Source organism: Benincasa hispida, chromosome 3, assembly GCF_009727055.1.
Source record: "Benincasa hispida cultivar B227 chromosome 3, ASM972705v1, whole genome shotgun sequence".
Classification (NCBI taxonomy): domain Eukaryota; kingdom Viridiplantae; phylum Streptophyta; class Magnoliopsida; order Cucurbitales; family Cucurbitaceae; genus Benincasa; species Benincasa hispida.
In genome coordinates, this window is record NC_052351.1 from 860,158 (window position 1) to 886,125 (window position 25,968).

Genomic DNA, 25,968 nt, shown 5'->3' on the forward strand with positions numbered 1-25,968 from the left:
TAAACAATTTGACATCTAAAATAACTTTCCTAATTATTAACACTTTAAAAGTCTACACTTATTAGACACAAGCCTATTGAAAAACTAAATTTATAATTTAATCTATTAAAAGTTTGCATTTAATTGACGGTAATCATTTGATTTTTTTTAATTTTTAATTTTTGAAAATTAAGCCTACATAAATATACATTTCACCTCTAAATTTCTTGCTTTATTACTTCTCTTCTATCAAATATTTTAAAAAATCAATCTAATTTTTAAAAAATTAAAATCTAAAAACTTGTTTTTTATTTTTAAAATTTAGCTAATATGAAAAAAATAGACTTAATTTTAATAAAAAGAAATAAAAACCAAGTAGCTATCAAAGAAATTTCTAACACAAACCTATAGAATTTGTAACTAAACTCAATAATATTCGTTTGATTATAATTATATATATGAAGAGAAAAAAAGGGAAGAAACAGGGTGTCACATAAAACTAAATGTTGCATATTGTCAAAAAAAATTAACAATAAATTTTAATATTAATCCCTAAAAAATAAATAAATATTTTAGGTCTATCACATAAAACTAAATTTTGCATATGCAAATAAGACTTTAGACCTCCGTGTTTAATAAATTTGTAAATATTAGTGTTATTTTCGAATATAGAAAAATAAATTGAAATATTTATAAATACAATAAAAAGTTAGTCACTATCAACGATAAATATTAATAGATATCTATGAATGTACTGTTAGATCGTGATATTTTTTTTAATAAAATAATTTTCTTAAATATTAACAATTTCCAAACTTATTTGAAAAACCAAATTTATTATTTGACTTATTAAATATAAAATTGAAGTTTGCATTTAATTGCCGGTAACTATTTGATTTTTTTCTTTTTAGTTTTTTCAAAACTAAGCCTACATAAACACGCATTCCTCCACCTCTAAATCTTTTACTTTGTTATCTTTCTTCTACCAAATGTTTTCAAAAAAACGATCCAATTTTTAAAAACTAAAAAAAAAAATTAAAAAACTTGTTTTTTATTTTTGAAACTTAGCTAACAATTTAGCTCTTTTACTTATGAAATACGAAAACAGTAGAAGAAATAATAGGAAAATAGACTTAATTTTAATAAAAAAATAAAAAAAATAAAAAACGAACCTATAGTATTTTTAACTTAACTGAATAATATTGGTTTGATTATAAATATGAAGAGAAAAGGAAGAAAAGAAGAAGAAGAAACAGTCTGCCAGTGTATTTACTAAAAATAAAGTTTCTAGAAGGAGGGCAACGTGGAATCATATATTTTCTGTTCATGAAATTTTAGTTCCCTAAGCATTCGTTGTTTTTAAATGCCTTCCAGATCAAAACCTTTCTTTCCGTCCCATTTTCTCGTTCACATTAAATCTCTCTCTCTCTCTCTCTCTCTCTCTTTTTCTCTTTAATTATAATTCAATTTCTTATATACTTTCTTTCACTCTCTAATCCCTTTTCTTTTTTTTTCTTTTGCTTTTTCTTTATTTCCAATCTCTCACCGCCATGGACGGCGGCGACACACCCTCCCCGGCGAATAATGGACAAGACGATCAGAAAATCCCTTTCTATAAACTCTTCACATTCGCCGATCGATTTGACAATATATTGATGGCCGTCGGCACCATCTGCGCCGTCGCCAATGGCCTATCTCAGCCCATCATGACGCTCATCTTCGGCAAAATGATCGACTCCTTTGGTTCCTCCGATCAGTCCAATGTCGTTACTCAAGTTTCCAAGGTTTTCATCTACCCTTACATTTTCTTTTTTCTTTTTTCCATTATTATTAGTAGTAGTATTTAACTTTTCAAAATATTACTTTCTAATTTTATATCATGATTATTGATCATTTTTTTTCTACACAAAATTAGTATTTATTAATTTATTTTCACCTCAATTCAATTTAATCGTTGTTCATTAATTAGCAGCTTTGGCTTTTCTTTTCTTTAATCTTGAAAAATTGGATGTATGTTCGGTCTTTGATCTAACATTTTTTTTATTGTTATTTTTGCATGAAAAAAAATTGTAATGGTATGATATGAGATTAGATTTACTTTAAAACCAATGGTTTAATCTCGTAAAAGAATTGCAAATAATTAAGTTTCTTTGCAAATCAAGAAAAAAGAAATAGATTTTATTTTTTGCAAACCAAGAAAAAAAAATAGATTTTATTTCTTTCACTTTAACCATAAACTCATGTCTTTCGTGATTCTTTTTTCTCAAAGTCAAAAAGTACTTTCCTCGTCTTTTTCTTCTTTTGGTGAAACCAATCACAACAAAACAGAAGTTCAGGTTTTATATCCGATGAATAATCATCTCAGCTCGCTTTTTATTTTCCAAAACTAAACTTATTTTATTATTTCTACGAGTATTTTTTTAAAAATTTTTTGTTAATATTTTTCAAAAACCAAAGTCAAGTTTTGAAGACTAAGAAAAATGTCGTTTTCAAAAACATTTTTTTTTTTCAATCTAACATTAAAATCGGATTTAAGTATTATTTACTAGGGATAAAAATACAAAGAAACGTGAATTGTAACAAATTTGGAAACTAAAAAAAATCGTTATTATGGGGTCTTATGTATACTGTTTCTTGAAGTTAACTCCATATACATACATATATACACACGTATATATACACATTTTTCAATTAAACTTGTTTGTTTGGGTCTCAGATTTCTATAGACTTCGTGTACCTGGGCATTGGTACTGGAATTGCTTCATTCCTACGTAAGTCCCAACAAATATTTCCTCATTATTGGATTCTTAGTTTCCTCTTTTAATCTAAGGTATCAATGTTATATTAAATTAATAAAAATGTCACATTATTTTCACTATTAAAGTGGTATATTATTATTTGGTAATATTATTTTCAATTTTCAATGCAAACCGTTGTTGCAGGTATGTATCACTTTCACCATCAATATCAAACCCCTACCTTTTGACTTGCGCTGAAACTTTTCACCCCCAGTCTATATTCAAGCTTTATATGTCTCAGAGATTGAAATTGTTTGGGACGCTATGGACTTAATATATTGGAATTAGGAACTTTGTGTTTGGGTGACAAAGTTGTTTAGTTTGGAATTGAGAGAAAAAGATGAAAAGATTAAGTTTCTTGATAAATATGCAAACTTCAATAATACACATGGTAGGAGTTGGTGGAGTCTGAGTTATTTAACACCGACTTATAAAGTCAGTGGGTCAAACATTCCCTTACTCGTTTAATTTTAAATACTCATTTAATCATGTAACTTAAGTATAATTTCTATGGCTTTTTTTAGGAGTATAAAATCAAATAGTAAACTAAGCTCTTTTTGAATAATCCACGGCAGAGGTTGCTTGTTGGATGGTAACAGGAGAAAGACAGGCAGCACGTATTAGAGCATTGTATTTGAAAACAATACTTAGACAGGACATTACTTACTTTGACACTGAAACTACAACTGGAGAAGTTATTGGTCGAATGTCTGGTGATACCATTCTTATTCAAGATGCCATGGGAGAAAAGGTATATATATATATAGAGAGAGAGAGAGAGATGCTTTTATCTTTTCATTTGCTTGTAGAATATCTCATATAGTTTGTTTGATTGTTTAACTGTTATAGGTGGGAAAGTTCATACAGTTAACATCAACTTTCTTCGGTGGTTTTGTTGTTGCCTTTGTGAGGGGATGGCTTCTTGCTGTGGTTCTGCTTTCCTGTATTCCTGCAATTGTAATTGCTGGTGGCACCACTTCACTCATCATGTCTAGAATGTCGAGCCGTGGACAGATTGCTTATGCAGAAGCAGGGAACGTAGTCGAACAAACCGTTGGAGCGATTAGAACGGTAAGGATTGGATTTAGACCATTATATATGCTCTTGATAATGACAGGTCTCCTTATCTTTCTGATTTGGGATCGTTAACGAAACCCGTCTTTTTGTCATCTGTAACTGACTTGTCCTTTTTATTGATTCAAGGTAGCATCCTTCACAGGGGAGAAACAAGCGATTGAGAAGTATAATGACAAGCTGAAAATAGCCTACAAGTCCACTGTTCAACAAGGACTTGCCTCAGGTTTAGGACTTGGACTTATCTTGTTAATTGTCTTTGGAACTTATGGGCTTGCTGTATGGTATGGATCCAAGCTTATCATTCAGAAGGGGTACAATGGTGGACAAGTTATCAATGTTATATTTGCAATTATGACTGGTGGAATGTAAGTTCAAAATTTCATTTTTCATGTCACATGATCCACATTTTCTAAGGGAAATTCACTAAGATTTTGATTCTGGTTCAATAGGTCACTGGGCCAGACATCACCTGTGGTGAATGCATTTGCTTCAGGGCAGGCTGCAGCCTACAAGATGTTCGAGACGATCAAAAGAAAACCAAAAATTGATTCCTATGATGCTAGTGGTGTAACGCCAGACGACATACAAGGTGATATTGAACTTAAAGATGTCTACTTCAGATATCCTGCCAGGCCAGATGTGCAGATTTTTTCAGGATTTTCGTTGTTTGTTCCCAGAGGAACAACTACTGCGCTCGTTGGACATAGTGGAAGCGGGAAGTCGACCGTTATCAGTTTGCTAGAACGATTTTATGATCCTGACTCTGGTGAAGTACTTATAGATGGAGTGAATTTGAAGAACTTTAAACTTGGATGGATTAGAGAAAAAATTGGTCTTGTCAGTCAAGAACCTATACTCTTTACAACTACTATAAGGGAGAATATACTGTACGGAAAAGAAAATGCAACAGAAGAAGAGCTCAAAGCGGCAACTGAGCTTGCTAATGCTGCAAAGTTCATTGACAAACTGCCTAAGGTAAACTTAAAACTCTAGTCCCTAATTAGCACTTTATTCTTTATGCAACAATGTTTGAGTTTGCAAGTTTCAACAACAATCTCAAAGCTTTGTTACTGAAGTTTCAAGTCTGCATTTTATTTCAAAGGGGCTTGATACAATGGTAGGCGAGCATGGGACTCAGCTATCAGGTGGACAGAAGCAAAGAATAGCCATTTCAAGGGCTATTTTGAAAAATCCCAGAATTCTACTCCTTGATGAAGCAACTAGTGCTTTAGATACAGAATCAGAGCGAATTGTTCAAGAAGCACTTGTAAGAGTGATGGCGAATCGAACGACCGTGGTTGTTGCTCATCGCTTGACAACTATAAGGAATGCTGATACTATAGCAGTGGTGCATCAAGGGAAACTTCTAGAGCAAGGTTTGTTGTAGGATCAAGTAATTTGAGATTTCCCTTTCCAGAATTGCACCAATCTAGTAAGCTAAACATAATTTGAAATTTAGGAACACATGATGAGCTGATAAAAAATCCTGATGGAGCTTATTCTCAATTAATCCGTCTGCAAGAAAGAACAACAACAGGAATAGAAACAGAAACTAAACCAATGAATGATGGCATTGATCTAGACAAAACAATGGGAAGTTCTGGTAGCAAGAGAATATCAGTGATAAGATCCATAAGTAGGGGTTCATCAGGTAGTCGGCGTTCATTCACGATCAACTATGCCATTCCAGGCTCAGTTCATATCCACGATGAAGAAATCGATGATGAGGGACCAAAAAGAAACGAAATGGATACAGAAAAGCCTAAAAATGTTTCAATGAAACGATTAGCAACTTTGAATAAGCCTGAAGTTCCAGTCTTGCTCCTTGGATGCATTGCAGCAGTCTTGGGTGGCATGGTCTTTCCTATATTTGGCCTCTTACTCTCAAGTGCCATTGGAATGTTTTATAAGCCTGCAAGCCAGCTTGAGAAAGAATCCAAGTTTTGGGCACTTGTTTATCTCGGTCTAGGAAGTCTCTCATTCTGTTCTGCGCCTATGCAGAATTACTTTTTTGGAATTGCAGGCGGAAAGTTAATTGAACGGATTCGGTCTTTGACATTTGAAAAGATTGTCCACCAACAAATTAGTTATTTTGATGATCCTGCAAACACAAGGTCAGTTTAAGCATTTGGATTTGTTGCATTAACATCTTTAATTATAAGCTGAAACTGCTTCCCATATTTCAGTGGTGCAATTGGAGCAAGGTTGTCCACTGATGCTGCCACAGTTAGAGGGCTTGTAGGAGATGCCTTAGCCTTAGTAGTCCAAAACATTGCAACCATCACAGCAGGGCTAATCATAGCATTTTCAGCTAACTGGATATTAGCTTTGGTCATTCTAGCAGTGTCTCCTTTGCTGCTTATACAAGGTTACCTCCAGACCAAGTTCACAAAAGGGTTCAGTGCTGATGCCAAGGTTTGTTAACTCTCTACCAATTGTTTCTCCAATTGATGAAATGCAGCGTCTTCTTAAGCTAATGCAAACTGATATGAAATGCCTTGCCATTTGTAAATTAAGAATCCTTTAGTTGAACCCCTAACAACAAATTCTAAAAACTCCAAATCAATTTGACGTCAATTGAACGGGAATGGTTAGATTTAGGTTACCTTTTGATCCAGGATCAATAAGTAAGAAGAGCTAGTTCCTCACTCCAAGTTCGAACACTCCACAACCAAGTTTATCAGACCTACCTAAACGTTCTTGGCATACAACCCTAGCTCAAGAATTGTAAAGGGGTGATGAGGATCTGTCATCTACTAGAGAATTTCATTCAGAAAAACCTAAAAACTCAAAACTACAAAACTATTTCGTACAACCTAATGCTCAGGCTTTAGATAGCCTCCAAAATCCTAATGTATGTCACATTATAGATCTTAGTAAAAGAACTAAAATAGTATTTTAATATGTTTTAAAAAGGATAAAATTGGATACAATAAAACTACATTTAGACTATTAAAGAAAATATAAATGATAACTTTGAGCCTTTAGCGGTTTATATCACAAACTCTACAGGTCATGTATGAAGAGGCGAGTCAGGTAGCAAACGATGCAGTCGGTAGCATCAGAACTGTTGCATCATTTTGCTCTGAGAAGAAGGTGATGGATTTATATGGAAAGAAATGTGAGGATCCTGTCAAAAATGGAGTTCGCTTAGGACTCGTCAGTGGCGCAGGGTTTGGCTTTTCTTTCTTTGCTCTCTTCTGCACAAATGCCTTTTGTTTCTACATAGGATCCATTCTTGTGAAACATGGCAAGGCAACATTTCCTGAAGTCTTTAAGGTTAATTAAAATTCTAATTCTTGTGAAACATCAAGGTTTTGCTTTTACTTTATGATATCCTAGTATGAATAAATAATGTTCTCTATTTATTGTTGCCAACAGGTATTTTTTGCTCTTACAATTTCTGCCATGGGGGTTTCCCAAACCAGTGCCTTGGCTCCTGATAGCAGCAAAGCCAAGGATTCTGCAGCCTCTATATTTGAAATACTCGACAGCAAGCCTAAGATTGATTCAAGTAGCAATGAAGGTGTGACACTCACCTCTGTAATTGGCAATATCGAGTTTGATCATGTTAGTTTCAAGTATCCAACAAGACCAGATATTCAAATTTTCCGAGATTTATGCTTAAGAATCCCATCTGGAAAGGTAAAAATATTTCTTCCAACTAACACTTTTGGTGAAAGTTAAATTTAATCAACTTTAGTCGGTAACAATTTTGTCTCTGATTTAGTTCCATCGTAAAATTTTTTATCAAAAGTAAGTATCAATTTTTATTATATAACAACTTAGTCTTTTATCAAGTCAAACTAATATTTTTTTATGATAGGGCTAAATCATTGCAAATTATAAAGTATAGAGACTAAACCGTTATTAAAATTTAGGAACTAAATTATTACAAATTTAAAGAACTAAATTGTTACTCACATGGAAGTTAAAAAGGATCAAAACTTACCATTTTGAAATGTTGTTGCTCATAAATTGAGATTGCATTCTCCTCTGCAGACAGTGGCATTGGTTGGAGAGAGTGGCAGTGGAAAATCAACAGTAATCAGTCTGATAGAAAGATTTTACGACCCTGATTCCGGACGAACTCTTCTTGACGGAGTGGAAATTCACAAGTTGAAACTGAGTTGGCTGAGACAACAAATGGGGTTAGTGAGTCAAGAGCCAATATTATTCAATGAAACAATTCGAGCCAACATAGCTTATGGAAAACCAGAAGCTGCAGCAAGTGAAGAAGAAATAATCGGAGCAGCAAAAGCAGCAAATGCCCACAACTTCATCTCTTCATTGCCTGGAGGCTACGAAACCTCAGTAGGAGAAAGAGGAGTTCAGTTATCAGGAGGCCAAAAACAGAGGATAGCCATTGCAAGAGCCATTCTAAAAGACCCAAAAATTCTTTTGCTGGATGAAGCAACGAGCGCGTTGGACGCCGAGTCAGAGCGAGTGGTACAAGATGCGTTAGATAGTGTCATGGTTAATAGAACGACCGTTGTTGTTGCTCATCGGCTTGCCACAATTAGAGGGGCTGACATTATTGCTGTGGTGAAAAATGGTGTGATTGCAGAGAAGGGAAGCCATGAGGAGCTGATGAAGATTAGTGATGGAGCTTATGCATCCTTGGTAGCACTTCATTCAACTACTTCTTAACTTTAGCAAAAGGAAGAAAATAATCTCAACAAAATAATTATGGTTATCTTGTTGATCATTTTTTTGACTCATTTAGTATAGAATGCAAAATTATGTTTTTTTTTTTTTTAAGATTAACAATATATACATAATATTTTTTAATAAAAAAATTAATTAAAATATATATCTTCCCAATAACTTCAGGATCGCTAATTGAATTGGTATAAAATATATACTCTTGAACAATATGTCAAATTATTGAATCCTTTCACTAAATTATTGTATTGAATAGAAAAAAAAATTGTGAATTAAGTATTTAATGTGTGTTAGTATTTTCTTTTTTTGGATTAACAATATATATTCATTAATTTTTTAATTAAAATATATATATTCGAAGTAAGTTTAAGATTCCAAAATTACTTCAACTGATATTAAATATATATTCTTGACAAAGAGTTAAACAATCAAATTCTTCCACTCAATTTTTGTATTAAAAAGGAAAAAAGGTAGCAGCTAAGGTGAATTAAGTAATTAACGTGTGTTGGTGTTCTAACATTCCTTCTCTTATTTAGGTAGGATAATAGAGCTTTCTTAGTTGTGATTGACCAAATATGATGAACAATTCAACAATTTGCTTGAAAAAGTTATAATTTAAATATTATTTCAAAAATTATATTGGAATGTGCATTTTTATTCATATTGAAAATTAGGAACAACTTTTATTGATGAGATAGTGAATAATAATATATGTGAGGGAAAATGGTTGTTTTAAGGAAAATTAGAATTTAGCCCGAATTTAGTTCTTACAATTTGATAGGATCCCATCAAAGAATCTAATAATTTGATAAAATTCTCATAACTAGTATTTGGTTTAACTTTTCAAATGTTTAATTTTGATTTTTTTTTTTTTTTTTGAAAAATTAAAACATTTGTAACAGTATATATTAAACAATTTTTATCTAAAGAATAAAAATAAAAATATCTTTTTTTAAAAAAAAACATTTTTTTTCTAATAAATTCAACTATGATGTGTGTGGCCTGTGGATGGAGACCTTTACTTTAAATCAAATTGGGCTGTGTTCTAAAAAAAAAACAAGAAGAAAAAGAAATTTGCGTAGCTGTAATTTGTTTGTGATTAATAATTACTATTATTATTATTTTGCAATTAAATTTAATTATTTTGAAACTTATTTATGGCTCTAGCATTTAGCCGTTACTTGAATAATGCATGACATTGACAGATGTCGGTAAAGTTTAAATTTTTATAATATAATAGAATAAACCATATAAAAATTAATGAGAAAAAATAATTAAGGGTTCTACAATTCAAACTCTTAGTTGGACTTTTGTACTTTTCTTTCTTTTTTTTTTTCTTTTTCCTTCTTTTCTGTTTTGAGAAATGGACTTGTGTACGTTTTTTTTAAAGAAAAATGGACTTGTGTACTTCGTACTTAGAGGACTCAAAAAGTTCATATTTGAAGCATTATGATGATTTCTTTTATTTTAATTAGTAGAATATGATTATTCAAAGTTATATTTTATATATCACAAAGTAATGATTGCTCCTTGTTTGTAATGATATATTTTATCATTATATTTTTATTTTTATTTTCTCCTATTAATTCAAATGTCTATACATCTAAATCAGACTTCTATGATATTTAAAAGTTAAATTATTGTTAGTTTCTAAATTTTTATATCTATGTTTAATATATTTTAGAAGTTAAAAGTTTCTTATAAAAACTAATATCCACTTTTATAATATAAGTCTTGAAATCTATGGATTTTATTGGTCACAAATTCGATAGTTTTTTTTTAACTAAAATTATAATTTCATACTTAAATAATGAATTTACAATTCACTAGACAAGTTGCTATTTATGTAACTTGTTTTTTAAACTATTGTTTTAATTATTAGATCATAAAAGTTTTTTCACATGGAAAACTATATTTATGAATCAATTATTTTTTTTTAATCTAGATAACTAGAATTTTTAGATGTCCAAAATTATAGATATTTGGAATTACAAATGTTCGACATTAAATAACCATGTTTATTTTGTAGAAATATTTTTGAAGATATCTGAAAATATTTGGATAACTGTGTCTGTTTGGTATGATTTCCACTTGTCAATATCTTGAATTTATATAATATTCCAAGAATGCTCTTATAACTAGTCATTAATTTAATAAAATTTGAACTTATATAACATATTTATTTTTATTAATTTGAATTTTTTAAAATTAATCTATTTTTATTATTTTATTTGTTATTTTTCTTAACAAAATAATACAATTTAATTTTCTATAAAAATAAATATTAATTTGAATGTCTTTCCAAAACAACACTAAAAAAATATAATATAACTAAAGAAAGTGAAATATATAGCTCACGATTTTTATTTCAATTATAAAATGAAAATAAAGAAGAATGATATATATTTAAAGGTTAAAAAATAAAAAGTGGATGTCATCACCATGAGAATCTATAAAACTATATTTCAGAAAGACATCCAAAACTCTCGAGATATCATTCGCGAAGACATCTTAGGATGTTCGATAATTTTGTATCTTTATATTACCGTAAAATAAATATAATAACCCATTTTATCAGAATCTTGGATTCCTACCAAACAAACAACTCGGTAAAATGATGTCAAAATCTAGTAACAAAGACAATTCATAACATTTTTTGGGGTTTTTTTTTTCTTTTTTCTTTTTTCCAAAAAATAGTGTCCTTGAGATTATATAATGACAAAAATAGTGACACTCGAACATGGCAAATTCCCAATCACTCACATCCGTCCCCTTTTTTCTTGGATTTTTCTTTCATTAAAATTGGGGACCAAAATTTCATTGTATTTATATCTCTACTTATTATATTTTTTTCATAATATAATGTTTCTTCATTTCTTAAAATGTCCCACACAGATTCTAACTTCCCCCACATCCACACATTCTTCTTCCTAAAATATATTAATCTTAATTGCTTTTTCTTATTAAAATTACTTTTCAAATTTTATAAAGTTTAAACATAGATTTGTTTGGCTTAAGACTTAAATTTAAACCTACTTTGTAAGTTTTTTTTTCTAGAACTTATTATTACGATTAGATCATCTAAATTTCTAGCCTTTTACTTATAAATATATATCTTAATCATATGAGCTATGTCGAAGATAATATCTTGTACCTTTGACAAGTTTGACAGCTTACATAAATTCATAAGATTCAATATTTTACCTAAATCGTTATTTTATCATATAATTTATTTTAAAGAAAAGAAAAAAATAATTACATTTTTTCTAAAATAGGGTGAACCGATTCGACTTAATAATCTCTATCTTAATATATTGAATTCATATCCCAAACATCTTTTAAATAAACTCCCAACTTTTACTAGAACAGATCAAATGTGAGTGTAATGATTGGAACATTTGACCAATGACAATAAATATGTAATGTTGTTTCTCTTTATTTCTTTGTTGGATAAAGAATTTGATCCTCTAACTGTTAGACTTATTTGGATTAACATTTAAGTATTTTTAAATTAAAAAGATTTAGACACTTAAAAAAATAAATTTAAATATATTCTTAATGGAATAAATATCCTCTAACACAATTACACGATATCTCTTAAAACTTTTTTAGAAAAATAACTGAGTGCATTTCGAATTACACCCATCTAATTTGTGCGATAGCCCAATCAATATACGTTGTCAAGTGACAAACTTTTTCCTTTAAAAAAAAATTAATTAATTTTACCTTTCATAATTTAAAGAATTGATACAAAGATGAATGCAACTAGTACTACCATAGTATTAAATTTCCATCGACATCTTAATATTTCCATCGATATTTATCGATATAAGGAGTGAATTGATATTTTCATTATATCTTAGAAAAATCCATGAAACATAATAATTAAGCAACAAAATATCACTAATGTAAATGTAATATAAATAATAGATATGTTAACTTGTTTAATAATCATATAATATTTATTTTATAATTTAAATTTATTTAAAAAATTCAAAAATATCTATCGAATCGAAATTTGATCAATAATTTTATCGAAATTTTTATAAAATTAAGATTTTGATATTTTCGTGGACATGAGCATTTTAAACATTGAGTACTACTAATGTTTTTCATTTTATTGTTTTTATTTGATTTAAATCACCTGAAGCTCACCTACCCAACCAGAGCATAGGGATAAAAATCGAATATTTTTTTCTTTTTCTTTTTTTGTGTGTGATTTTTAATATTGGGGGAAATGAGAAGAGATTATGAGAGGGCATAGGGATTGGGAATCTCAATTGGCGCTTCAGCAAATTTAGGGAGTGAGTGAGTGAGTGAACCTCCAGATCGTCATCCCCACCTGTCCTTTCCTCTGCCATATCCTTTTTCTTTTTCATTGTTTTTTTTTTATAACGCACCTCACAAGTTTTCTCTCGTTCAAATCCATTCTGAGGCTGCGGAGCCTCCAAGTTTCTATTCCCTTCCTTTGCTTTTGTTCATCATGCCCTCAGGCGCTAAGAAGCGAAAAGCTGCCAAGAAAAAGAAGGAATTGGAAGCTCATATCAATCCTTCTCAAGGTACAATCCTCATCATTTTCCAATTTAACCCCATCTTTTCATTCTCCTTCTCCTGACGATTCAAATCCCTCCTCCACTCCTTGTATATGTAATGTAATGTAATTTCTGAAGTGGGTTTTTCCTGTGATGTCTTCCTTTTGCTTTTGAGATCTTATTTCGTTTAGATTACATTTGGTTTTTATTTGAACCCTTGTAATTTGAATCTGCCCACATATCCTTTCTTGTTATTATTGTTTAAACCAATTTACCTTTGTCGGTAGATTCAAATTTCAGCTATTCTTTATTATGACTCTGTTTTTTAATTTGACTTTCCCCCTCTTGGGACGCTTCATGAATTAATCTCGCTTCTCTGTCTGATCAATCGCAATTTTTAATTCTTTTTTCCCCTTTGGTATGGCTTTTGGTTGAAATTTTTAATTTTTATACTGTTGGGTTTGAGAACTTCTGTTACTGATTTATTTAGCAAGCTGACTCTTGGGGTATTTTAAACTTCAGTTCTTTGATTGTTTTGGATAGTATGATTTGACTTAAACTTGATTACAGTGAGTTGTTTCATTTCAATTTACATCATACATACAAAGCCCTTTGAGATAACTTTACGCTTTTTCCACCTGGGGATTTACATAATTCTCTTTTGAATTCTTCTGATTGTAATTTTCCATGTCAGGAAATGAGGATGCTAAGAACCAAGATGATAAGGGAAGTGACAGTGGTGAGATTGATTCCCCAGCTTCTCAGAATCACCCAAGCCACAGTAATCCATTTGGTGAGGGGAGTAAGGAAATACAAGAGAGCAGCTCGTCCGATGCTGGGGTCTCGAGCAATGTAGGGACTAATCAGAAAGTAGGACTTGTATCTGAGAGAAAAAATGGTAATGTTCAGAATGAGTCTGTGAAAGGATCACGTGCTGACGATCATAGCAGTAGTAGTTCAGATGATGAGTCTGTGGATCCAACAAAGAAACCTGAGGTATGTAATCCAGTTTCTAAAGTTTAAATTGCAACATATTTTTGTCAGCAAGATTAATTTGCAACTCTAAAAATTTACAAGGTGGATGGATAGGTACTGGATGGGAAGACCAATGATTTGGTTGTGCCAACTGCTGCCTCTATTGTTGACTCGATTACACCAGAGCTCTCGGCATCTGAGGAAACTATCAGCATTGCTGAAAGTGCATCTGTTGAAAATACTGCCACACCTGATATGATTGTTTCGAAAAAGTTAGAGACAACCCCCTTCTCCACAACAGATGGAGTTACATATGTGCTAGTGACAGCTCCAAGGGATCTATCATCAAAACCAAATGAAGATAGAAATTTACACTTATCAGGTGAAGCTGTTTAATAAGGGCTCTTCTTCTTCTGATGCCTTTGAATTTGCATCTGGAAAATTTAGACTGAAAGTATTACTGCCATTGTTGGTATGACAGGAACTAATAATTTTGCAGCACATGCCAAAAATTCTGAAAGTGCAAAAAATTCCAAACCTGAATCTGAAGATCAGGTTTTTTCCAATTTCATGTTATTGCTTAACATAGCTGCATATCATATGTTTATTCTTCCTTGAGAAATGAGGCTTTTGTTTTTCAATTTCCATGCAGCCGTTGATTGGGTCAAGGCCACCAGTGCCACAAAGGACCTCATGGTTGAGTTGCTGTGGTTTATGTGATGTATTTACCAGCTCGGACCGATAATTACAGTTTCTATATATAGGGTTAGAACCTAAACTTTTTGTTTATCAACTTTTACCTTGTCCATTAATAAGCGCTGCTCATATCATGAAGTTGTTTACGATTGAAAATTTAATTGTTATGAAAGGAAGAAAAGAAGTTCTAATGTGTACATCTTGTCAAATCCCGGAATCTACAGAATATTTCCATTTACTAATCTGTGTATAAGGGGTGTGTGAGATTCAGCTTTATAAATGCTGAATGGAAGAGATTCAGTATTTCATATTTCACATTCCATCCTGTTATGGTTTGATGATATTATTATCTACCAGACTGGTGGTTCCTTTATGACAAATGCTTTATAGTCAATATTAGAATCGACTAGTATGCCTACAATGTCAAATTTCCATTTGAACAACTTAAATACGCACTCTATTAATGGTTTCTTTTCTCGAACAATACAATCCAAAATCTGGTTGGCATTGGCACTCAGATAATGTGTTTTATGTTGAGGCAGGAATGAAAATTCTTCACAGGAGGGGTGAAGGTTTAAACAGCAAGGGTCTTTACAAGCGCATGATAGGATAGTCATCGAACTTGATGAGCCCAGCCTAAGGTAGATCATATTCTTGGATTTAGAAGCTAGCAAACATGGTGACATTCCCTTACTACATGTTTTTTTTTTTGTCTTACAGTGAGTTTTTTTTGGAGCATGATGTTCTCGATTTTGTATTAGTCTGACGTTTTGCAATTATATTATCATAAATGCTTTGATTGTGTCGATAAGCAGTTATCACCTTTTACTTTCATATTCATATGACATCTGCTATTGCTTGGCCGAATGAATTCTCTCAACTTATGCAATGCTTTTTCCATCACTTATACATGGTTTATTCATCTGTGGAAATCTTGCACAGCAACTTCGTTTTCTACTGATATTGACATATTTTTTCTTCTCTTTTTCACTATTTTCTGTTAGTTTAGTGGTACTTAGACTTGCAAAATTTGTGTGCATACTGTTGAAACTATTATGGAGCAAATGAAGACATCAAAGTCATTGAAATTTTATTCTTTTTTTGCACACCAATTCTCATATTATCTTCTTTGCTTCATCTGCCAATGCATTGCAAGTTTCTTCCATTTTACATGATTGCAACCAAGATTTGAGGTTGAGAAAAAAAAAAGAATGAAAAGAAAATTGAAGACAAACCCACAAACTAAGCATTCAGCGAACTCTATTTCTAGAATCTACTAGCCGGTTGAGGTCCACACGATGATTGCGGTATAAACAAATTGCGTAACTGAAAGGATAATCAGGAAAGCCTCCAACGCAATCTGCATAAGAAAAACACAAAAAATACTCAACATTGGCTTCGTAGCTTCCATTACTCTGTGAAGCACTTTGGAGAACTGAAACATGGTTTGCTAAAAGGGAAAAGAAAAGAGAGGAAAACAACAGAAGCTTTTAGGTTCCTCACCAGATGGCCACTGGTGACAGTCAGGGCAATCTCTTTCCAAGCGAACCTGCATCAGTGACATTCATTCTAGTTATAATCCATTTTGAAAAGATTCAAACTTTTATATAGGTTTTCAGTTCCCAGATGTTTGGACCATGTCCCCTTTGACACAACTGTATTTCAACTGTTCGTACCATGTTGAGGAGTACGACTTATAGCTTGTTATGTGAAGTTTATTATTGACTAGAGATGCAAGTTTCGATGAAGATGAAATAAATACACAAGTTCTAGAGTCAAAATAAGATTTAAACTTGCATACCCCATAGCGAGAAAAGTTAGAAAGCAGGCGATGAGTGCTGTTGAAGCGGCGGGGGGCAGGTTGCTGGAGTCCGAAAAACGAAAATAAAAGCTTCCAGAGATGGCAGATGCAACAACAGCAACAGCAGCAATCAAAGCAAAAATAACAAAGAACCCAGTGGCAGAGTTCCCAATTTGGAAGAAAATTGGAGAAAAATACTGAGGAACTTCAAATCCTGCACCTGATAAATGAAAAGTTTGCACAACATTACCATTACCACTAAAGTTGAAAGAAGATCAGCAGAAAGATGAGAAAACAGAGAGAGAATTTAAAGTTCAAACCAATAACAAATCCATTATCCATAGTGTGATTCATCACCCAGCCACCGATTCCAAAAATGACGATGCATATGCAGAAATTAAAGAACAAAATCGGTGCTGCAATCGCCTTCATGTCTATATGGAAGAAGGTTTTTGAGATGATGATGAAATTCGAGGAGAATGAGTTTTTAGAGTTTAATGTTCATCCTGTGGAGAGTTGGGATTTTGTTGAAAGCATTTTAATGGAAGATGTCAGGTTCTTTGCTTGCCAAAAGGGGTCAGAATTGGTTGGAAAGAGGAAGTGAATCATTCTTGCTTGGCTCATCTTTCAGAGGAAATTTGATGCATCTTTTTCACATATAAAAGTTATTTTCATTTTTTGCTTTTCCTTGCAGGGAGTTATATTCTTTGCCAATTTCATTGATCTCTCAATATTTAATCTACCCAATGTATTAACTGAAGGTTTTAACTCCTAAACTTCATCATCAATTTCCATATAATTTTATAAGAAGTTATTATCACTTGAAGTTTTACTCATTTGATAACCATTTGATTTTTAGTTTGTAATTTTTAAAAAAGTAATCTTATAAATATCAATTCTACCTCTAAATTTTTTTGCTTTATTATCTACTTTTTACTAATGTTTTTAAAAAAACAAGCTAAATTTTGAAAACTAAAAGTTAATTTTAAAAAACTTGTTTTAGTTTTTAGAATTTGACTCAAAATTCAACTCTTTTAACACAAAATAGATGAAAATTGGGAGAAATTGAGAGGAAATAGACTTAATTTTTAAAAATAAAAAATGAAAAATCAAATAGTCACCAAACAGAACTTTAGAGAGAGATCTAAAAGTTATCTACTTTAATCGAATAAAACACGTTCCGCTGAAATATGTCCGTGATAGTTTTACTTTTTACCTATAATGCAATTGGAGCTTATTGTTATAGAAAATGAGCAATTTCAATGGTCAGTTTGAGCTCTGAGAATGAAAGTACCCTTATAACACTCTAATTAGTTCTCGTTTCAAATGTCATAAAAAGTTTAAATCTTATTTTGGTCTCTAAACTTTGAAGTTTATTCTATTTTGGTTATTAAACTTTTTAAAATGTCTATTCTAGTTACTGAACTTTTAATACTTTGGTCCATATTATTAAAATTTTGTTAACTCTTAAACAAAATGATGAGATGACTTGAAATTTTAGATGATTAAGTTGCCAAATAAGTAGTCACGCTAAAAAATGTAGGGTTTCAATTTTGAATTAGATGGTAAAACAATTTTCTATAAAACTCAAAAGTCATTTTGCATTCAAGATTTCGGTTGTTTAGTATTTTGGCTGGTTGTTGGCATTTTACTTCACCTTTATTTTGCTAAATACTTTTAGGAACTAAAACAATGGTTTTTAATGCCAAATTGATAAAATTTTGGAAAAATGGCATTGAATTAAATTTCTGCTAGAATCAATAGGTGAATTAGCAGATATTGAATTAAAATGGATACACAATTCATAATTTATTATAAATAAGTGTTAGATGCCTATGCTTAGTGTCCAATGCCAAATGTCATTTTTCCATATGTCATTCAACCAGTTATGCATAGTGTCCAAAGTGTACCATATCCTACTTGTCACTTTGTCTATAAATAATAACATTTGGTGGATATTGAAATAACACAAGTGGTGAGAAATCCACTTCAAAATTCCACTCAGTTTTTATATTATCCAATTTTCATAATTTTAGTTGTTTTATTTTATTTTATATGTTTATTTATTTATTATTATATTTATATTTTATTATATTATATTATCTCCATATCCATATTACCATTGTGCTCCTCAATTTTACAACACGTTATCAGCATAAGCTCCTATTGTTTTTCCCGCTAAAGGTAAGTCCTAAAGGCATGTTGGTTTTTCCCTCTTCGTTATAATTAATAAATTTAATGTTATTTTGCATATTTAATATCTATTAAATTTCTAATATAAATACAATATTTTATGATAGTGTTGTCATGATAAATCTCACAAAATTAGAATTTGTCGCCCTTGATATTGACCACAATAATTATTTGTCATGGGTGTTTGATGCCGAAATCAACTTGGATACTATGAATCTTGGAGAGACTATTAGAGAAGGAAATACGACATTCAATCAGAACAAGCAAAAACTGTGATTTTCCTTCGTCATCATCTCCAAGAGAGATTGAAAATGGAGTATCTTACAATAAAAAATCCATTTGTCTTGTAGAAAAATTTGAAAGAAAGAGATGATCATAAAAAAAAAAAAAATTATTTTTTCTAAAGCTCGTTATGAGTGGATGCATTTAAGGTTACAAGATTTTAAATCAGTAAGGGTGTGTTTGGTATGTGATAAAAGTAGAGAGTTGAGTTGAGTTGAGTTGGTAATTATTATATGGAGAGTTAAATTATTTGGGGAATTAAATTGTCTATGTTTGTTATGCAGAGTTGAGTTGAGTAGTAATTATTGTCTGTGTTTGTTGTGCAGAGTTGAGTTGAGTTGAGTTGGAGGATCTGATGCAGTTTTTTTGTGAATGAGATTAGTTCTATTTTTTTCTGTTTGTTTTTTATTTCATTCTTTTATTTTTTTAGTTTTATGCTTTGCTATTGTTGATTAATTTTCAAATATACACGTATTTTCTTAAATCATTTATGGACAAAAACTGGACGATCTCAATTTTTTTTCCTCAATTTGTAGAACATAATAGATTATTTTTCATATTTCTTTTCAAAAACTGTAATAATTCTAATTCTCTTCAATCGATAAAAACATACCAACAAAAATATATTTCATATTGCTGCTCAATTATTGGTATATTGTATGTATATATATTGAAGGTATATATACTTCATATTGAATGTTTGTATGTATATATATCCAAAAAAATTCACAAATATATGTTCTTTTCGATACTTATATATTAGTTATATTTACAAATACAAAAATTAACATATTTTCAAGTATGCAAAAGTTATCACTCTTTTCGACATGACAGTCCATTGTCCATTTGCTGTTATCCAAAAGAACTATAAATAAAATATAGGGTGTGGTCAGTCTACATGTTTCTTCTAGTAGACGGAGGCAGTACCTCTTCCGTGCGTGTTCTGGTACTGCAAGGAAGCAATCTGTCTTCTGAATGTCTGTGACAACGAGGTCAATAAGGGTGACCTGATCATCCTTATCCAGGCCATCAATGTTGTATATGGCATTTACTACTTCCTTCCAACGCCCGAACTCCAGCTCATACTTTCCTTTTGCCACGATGCAAGTCTACCCATGCGTGTGCTTTGTATTTCAACAGTCGATCTCATGATGTCGATCATTTCAGCTTGGAATGATGACCTCTTCCTCTTACTGCCTCGAGATGACTTTGTAGGTACACTTGCTCTACCTGTAGATTGCTCTGCTGACTTTCATCTATTTCATCTTGATTTAATGGTGATTCTGTATGGCAAACCTCAGGGATGTGACAGTCCTGTGATCCAAATCGAATCTCATCTTCAAACTCTCTGAATGCATTTGTCGCCATCACGTATGGGTCCTCACTTGATTGCCCTACTGCTCTGTTTTTCCAAATATGGTGGAGAGGTCATCGTAATGTGGGAATGGCTTGTTCCACATCCCCTTCGCATTGAGATGACTCTGCATTGATACACATATACATTATTAATATTTATATTATAACACGTATCCGTACATTTTTTTTTTCAGAATCTTACCCGAACCCAAAGATCGAAAAATCTCCCTCTCGACCTGGACACATTTGAACTCCTCGTCCAGCCGAACCCCGACTGACTTAACATCTTTGATACTGCGTTGTATTGTTTCTTCAGACTCCTCACCTTGCACTCAATGGTGTTTGATTTAGTGCGCACCTAGGCACTTTCTCATGCAGAATTCGCTCTAAGTGTTGTAGGCAACCTGGTCGAAACGTCCCATTATCGGACCTCAAACTGGTCTCCACCAAATACAATAGAGCTTCCACCAACTTAGCGTCCTCCACCTTCGACCATATGTGTTTAGACCTCTTACCATTACCTGCCATTATGCTGCTGCATACGTTTGTTGAATGAAAAGATGCTATAAATTAAACAAATGCACAAACAAAGGATAAACTGTTGAAATTATATGTTCCAATTTAACTTGTTCACACAGAGTCTTGGCACAAAAAATTTTCACGCCATACTTGGAATGTTCCATAATTAAATTCCATTCAGTAGTAAAGAAAAGTAAGTAATGAACATTGAATAATCAGGCTCTTTGCCATTGAGTAAACATTTCAACTGCTAAGTCATCCCTGAACTTGGTCCATTCCTCTGATGATTCAACAAATTCAATATGATCCTAATCAAGACCAACTGATGCAGAATTCTCCTCATCGAGCACGTCAAGCATTGCACCGATTCCCATCTCCCTTGCTGATCAAGTTGTGAAAGGCACATAAAGCAGTTATTATTCGACATTGGACTTGTATCTGACGGGATAGAACTGCATTATTCCACCCTAACGAACTAGCACCCGCCCCTTTAGCAACCCAAACGCTCGCTCGATAACGTTCTTTGCTGAAAAATGTTTCATGTTGAAAAATTCTCTTGCAATTGTCGGTGCGTTTCCTACTCCACGCCAATCAGAGAGATGGTATCGTTCCCCTCTGTACGACACCAAGAATCCTTCAGCGTTGGGGTATCCAACATCACATAGGTAATAGTATCCTGTACACGTTTCGAAATGTCATTCACATGTGTTGTGGCAGGTACGCATGTTTAAATAATGTATACGGCTATTATAATACCCTTTAGAACCCTTAATCCGTACGGTCGCGAAACCGTATCCCTAAGAACCCTTGAATCGGCTGCAGAACCCTTCCCACCCTGGCAAAACGAAGACGAACTCCCCACTTTGATCACACACCGCAAGAACGTTTGTGGCAATCTCTCCCTTTCTCATCCTATATCGAGGTGATCGACGACACTAACATTCACTTTAATGTATGTGCCCTCTAACGCACCTAGACAATTATGTTTCTCTCAAGTGATCATAATGAATTAAAAAAAAAAAAATCTATCGTTGCATGCATATTTATGGCGTATTCATATAAAAAACTGAGTACTTTTTGTACCTGAAACCACTTCCATCTTCCATCGGTGCATGTATTTGTGATCGGTTCTAGTTTTCTTAACAAAACAGTGTGAAGTTGTAAGACTGCCCTAAGAACTGTGTTGAAATATCTCGAAACTGTCTCATCAGACCTCGAAAAGTTTATGCGTACCACTTGATTCTTGACATCGTGTGCAAGAATGTATAGGAATATCACAACCATCTCTTCGACGTCCATACATCTTGTTCGTTCCAAACAACCAGTCGACCGTAGCATATTACATAGAATCGTAAAGGTACATCTATCCATTCGGGTGCTTTCACGACATGCCAAGTCACTCTCGTAAATTAGGCGAAAGAAGGTCAACTGCCTAATGTAGTGCCTAGCATATGTCGGTTGTCTCTCTATCCTTCGGTAGTTGTCCAATAACGTGGTTAGTGTTATGAACAATTGTATTTGAGAATGCGAAATAATTCTCATGATCGAAAAGAGGTCTTCAACAGTATCCATCTTTATAGGGAAAGGGATACACAAGTTATTCCTGAAAGGGTAAGGTATTTGGCAGATTATGTTTCATGCTTAAGAAAGAATAGCAAACGATGTCAAGCGTCGGTATTGGGCATATTGGGTTATAATTTAGATTTATAGTGTTATTTCCTAATGAGGATCTCGCTCATGAGAAGGATCTCGCTCTTCATAAGCGAGATCCCCCTCATGAGCGAGATCCTCATCATTAGCGAGATCCTTATTGTTTTTCACCCATTGAAATGAACTTATTATTAGATAAAAAAAAATTACACAATAGTACTATTTTACCCATAATTCATAAAAAAATTGAGAAGTATCAGATTAAAAAATATAATGTCGCCAACCATTAATAAAAAAAAAATTGTGAACTAGTATTTCAAAAAAATGTGACAAACAATTAACAAATAACATATTTCCATAAAAAAAATAAGTCCTAAAAAAAGGGAGATACTCTGAACCTCAAAATAACAAACCTCCTCAAACTAATTAGGAATGATTTGTGCAATTAGTTTAGACCCCACAAGAAACACAAAATAATATAGTTAGATTAAAAATAGAATAAAATAAATTGAACTAAGAAGTAACCAACAACAAAAAAATAAAATTGAACTAAAAAGTAACCAACAAAAGCATACCTTTTTTAGTGGAGAAAGACAGTGGAAATATGAAACGTGGAAAAAGACAGTGGAAAATATAGTGGAGAAAGACAGTGGAAATATAAAATGTATGAGTGGGAAGTCATCTATAAATAGAAGAGGGAGAAAGAAGTGGTTGTTGGAGAGAGTTGGGTGCATTTATTAAAAGAGTGGAATTAATTTAACCTCATTAATTAAAGAGTGAAATTAATTTGAGTGTTAGTTGAAAGTAAGTAGCAGACACGTTGGTAGTAAAGCCAAGTTAATACAAATAGTAAAGTCAAGTAAATAGAAATAACATATTTCCATAAAAAAAAAAAAAAAACAATGAGGATCTCGCTCATGAGGATCTTCATGATCGAGATCCTCATTTCTAGCGAGATTTTCTTCTAAAGCGAGATCCTCATCACAAAATTAGCGAGATTCACTCATGAGGAGGATCTCGCTCATGAGGCTACTCTCGCTCTCTCCCACTTTCTCACTGAAAATCTCGCTCTCTCCACTCTCGCTCTCTCCAACTTTCTCGTTGGTCTTGCTCTCTCCAACTTTCTCGTTGGTTTTGCTCTCTCCAATCTCGCTCTCTCCTACTTTCTCACTCAAAATCTTACTCTCAATGATCTCGTTGGTCTCGATCTCAATGATCTCACTCTTAGCTCATACTTCTCATTTTGCCACAATGCAAGTCTACCCATGTGTGTGCTCTACATTTCAACAGTCGACATTTCTAGCGAGATTTCCTTCTAGAGCGAGATCCTCATCACAAAATTAACGAGATTTCACTTGTACAGGGTTGAAGTTTCGACTTATGTATAACCCTTTATACATATTGTTTCCAAGTTTTTTTTTTGTTTGTCGAGTTATTTATGTCGAAACTTCAACCTATGACAACCTTAATATACATTGTTTCCAAGTTTTTCTTTGTTTATCGAGTTCTCAACGTTCTACCTCTACATTAATCCAATCCCCAACCCTCGACTTCTAGCAAAACAACAATATTTCTCTAATATAAAAGGTCTAATATTTCTCTAATATAATAAGTTTTGAAAACAATCATATTAATATAAAAGGTCCTAGTTTTGAGGGGATAAAAAAGAAGAGTTTTGAGTGGGTAAAAAATGGGGTTTTAATAACCCATAGGTTTTCTTTATGGGCTTAACAAACATGGGTAATAAATACCCACCCAACTCAACTCAACTCATACCCATTTATCAAACACCCCCTAAGTGATTACAATTCTGCATTATTTAATATTAGTTCAAAGTTGGTGTTATACGGAGAGAAAATTACTGATGTTGATATGTTAGAGAAGACATTTTCTACATTTCATGTCTCAAATATGCTCCTGCAATAACGATATCAAGAGAAAAGTTTTAAACAATATTCTAAGCTAATTTCATGTCTTCTCGTGGTTGAACAAAATAACGAGTTATTTGATGAAAAGTCATGAATCTTGACCAATCGGAACGATACCATTCCCTGAAGTGAATGCTATGAATTTTAATAATAATCATGGTCGAGGTCGTGGTTGTGATCGAGGTCGTGACCGTGGCAGAAGAAGAAATAATTATTATTTTCATGATGGTCGTTCTAATCATTCAACTTTAAAAAAAAACCACACAAAATGATGATTACAAAGGAAAAGCTCCACAAGATAAGAGTTAAAAAAATGTTGAAAATAAATGCTTCTGCGAAATGATTAGTCATTGATCACGTACCTGTCGTACGTCAAAATACTTAGTTGATCTCTATCAAGCATCCTTAAAGGAAAAAGAAAAAAAATGTGGAAGCAAATTTTGCATACCAGGTTAATGACATATTTGACCCATCCTATATGACAAATTTGGATGTGGTGGACTTCTTTGAATCTCCCAACGAGAAAATCGGCAAAATTGATGGAATATCAAGTGTTTCCTTTGACTTTGAAAATATCTAGCCTTAATGTTATTGTTTTTTTTATTCATCTACGTGTTTTTTTTCCTCTTAGTAGATGTTAACCTTTGTATATTCTAAATGTTGTTTTTCTTTTTGTAATTATTTTCTTTTAATGAAGAATCCTAGATCATTTTCATATATAGGGTGACTAAAAAATGAGTAAAGAAGATTTATGTTTGGCAGATAGTGCAACTACACCTACAATACTTATAAGGAGAAAATATTTTCCCAAACTGACAATGCTAAAAGCAAAAGTCAATACAATATCAGGTTCTGCAATCCTAATTGAATGGTTGGAAAAGCAAATATTATTTTGTGTAGAGGAACAAAGTCTACAATTGACAATGCATTGTTCTCTAGTTAATCAAAGATAAATCTACTTACTTTTAAAGATATACATTACAATGGTTATCATACTAAGACTGATAGAAAGAATAATATGAAGTATCTTTATATCATATCTACTGTCTCATATGAAAAACGTATACTGGAAGAGTTGTCTACTTTATCTTCTGGATTATATTATACTCATATACGAGTAATTGAAACATATGTAACAATGAACCTAAAGTTCATGAATCCAAACATATTTACAATTTAACATGACCGATTGGGTCATTTGGGATCTATAATGATGAGAAGAATTATTAAGAATTCAAATTGACATATCCATTGAAGAGCCATAAGATTCTTCAATCTAATGAATTATCATGTGATGCTTACTCTCAAGACAAATTAATCATTAGACCATCACTAGTCAAAGTGAGGGCTGAATCACCTGCATTTTAAAATGAATTCATGGTGATATTTTATGGTATTAATAAGCGCATCCAGCAGATTTGCAAGATATTTACAAGATTACATGCTCAAATAATTAAGTTAAGAAAATAATTTTTTTTATTATAAATTAAGACTATTCATCTTGATAATGTTGGTGA

The 25,968-nt window shown here is 32.2% G+C and overlaps 3 protein-coding genes across 5 annotated transcripts; 2 read left to right on the plus strand and 1 right to left on the minus strand.

Annotated features, from left to right (window-relative positions):
- The first annotated feature begins 1,529 nt into the window (after positions 1-1,529).
- LOC120074175 (ABC transporter B family member 9-like) lies at positions 1,530-8,663 on the plus strand. The gene is made up of 12 exons (XM_039027203.1): positions 1,530-1,763; positions 2,696-2,750; positions 3,353-3,528; positions 3,627-3,848; positions 3,981-4,219; positions 4,304-4,829; positions 4,957-5,230; positions 5,314-5,968; positions 6,041-6,269; positions 6,867-7,133; positions 7,236-7,499; positions 7,857-8,663. Exons 1-12 carry the CDS (start codon positions 1,530-1,532, stop codon positions 8,502-8,504), a joined length of 3,789 nt encoding a protein of 1,262 aa, XP_038883131.1. The 3' UTR covers positions 8,505-8,663.
- Positions 8,664-12,755: 4,092 nt separating this feature from the next.
- On the plus strand, positions 12,756-16,503 carry LOC120073379. 2 transcript variants are annotated; one of them, XR_005480749.1, is made up of 7 exons: positions 12,756-13,078; positions 13,746-14,047; positions 14,141-14,408; positions 14,508-14,581; positions 14,679-14,791; positions 15,265-15,363; positions 15,993-16,503. XR_005480749.1 is itself a non-coding variant. In XM_039026203.1 (6 exons), the coding sequence occupies exons 1-5, from the start codon at positions 13,003-13,005 to the stop codon at positions 14,769-14,771; spliced, it is 813 nt and encodes a 270-aa protein (XP_038882131.1). In that variant the 5' UTR covers positions 12,756-13,002; the 3' UTR covers positions 14,772-14,791; positions 15,265-15,625. The 2 variants fall into 2 exon arrangements, 1 of the variants encoding a protein (XP_038882131.1); XM_039026203.1 differs by lacking the exon at positions 15,993-16,503 and having other exon boundaries at positions 15,265-15,625.
- LOC120073380 lies at positions 15,790-16,985 on the minus strand. 2 transcript variants are annotated; one of them, XM_039026205.1, is made up of 4 exons: positions 16,844-16,985; positions 16,524-16,743; positions 16,226-16,271; positions 15,790-16,082 (listed from the first exon to the last, which is right to left on the minus strand). In XM_039026205.1, exons 1-4 carry the CDS (start codon positions 16,953-16,955, stop codon positions 15,999-16,001), a joined length of 462 nt encoding a protein of 153 aa, XP_038882133.1. In that variant the 5' UTR covers positions 16,956-16,985; the 3' UTR covers positions 15,790-15,998. The 2 variants fall into 2 exon arrangements, with proteins under 2 accessions (XP_038882133.1, XP_038882132.1); XM_039026204.1 differs by having other exon boundaries at positions 15,790-16,271.
- Positions 16,986-25,968: the final 8,983 nt, after the last annotated feature.

Excerpts from the sequence above, each read along its gene's own strand:
- LOC120074175 (XM_039027203.1), top strand. The coding sequence starts at position 1,530 with ATGGACGGCGGCGACACACCCTCCCCGGCGAATAATGGACAAGACGAT. Across the intron at positions 3,849-3,980 it reads CCGTTGGAGCGATTAGAACG|GTAGCATCCTTCACAGGGGA; the intron begins GTAAGGATTGGA and ends TATTGATTCAAG. Across the intron at positions 5,231-5,313 it reads AGGGAAACTTCTAGAGCAAG|GAACACATGATGAGCTGATA; the intron begins GTTTGTTGTAGG and ends TTTGAAATTTAG.
- LOC120073379 (XM_039026203.1), top strand. The coding sequence starts at position 13,003 with ATGCCCTCAGGCGCTAAGAAGCGAAAAGCTGCCAAGAAAAAGAAGGAA. Across the intron at positions 14,409-14,507 it reads TAGAAATTTACACTTATCAG|GAACTAATAATTTTGCAGCA; the intron begins GTGAAGCTGTTT and ends TTGGTATGACAG. Across the intron at positions 14,582-14,678 it reads AACCTGAATCTGAAGATCAG|CCGTTGATTGGGTCAAGGCC; the intron begins GTTTTTTCCAAT and ends ATTTCCATGCAG.
- LOC120073380 (XM_039026204.1), bottom strand. The coding sequence starts at position 16,955 with ATGAAGGCGATTGCAGCACCGATTTTGTTCTTTAATTTCTGCATATGC. Across the intron at positions 16,744-16,843 it reads GGATAATGGATTTGTTATTG|GTGCAGGATTTGAAGTTCCT; the intron begins GTTTGAACTTTA and ends TTCATTTATCAG. Across the intron at positions 16,272-16,523 it reads CTAACTTTTCTCGCTATGGG|GTTCGCTTGGAAAGAGATTG; the intron begins GTATGCAAGTTT and ends TCACTGATGCAG.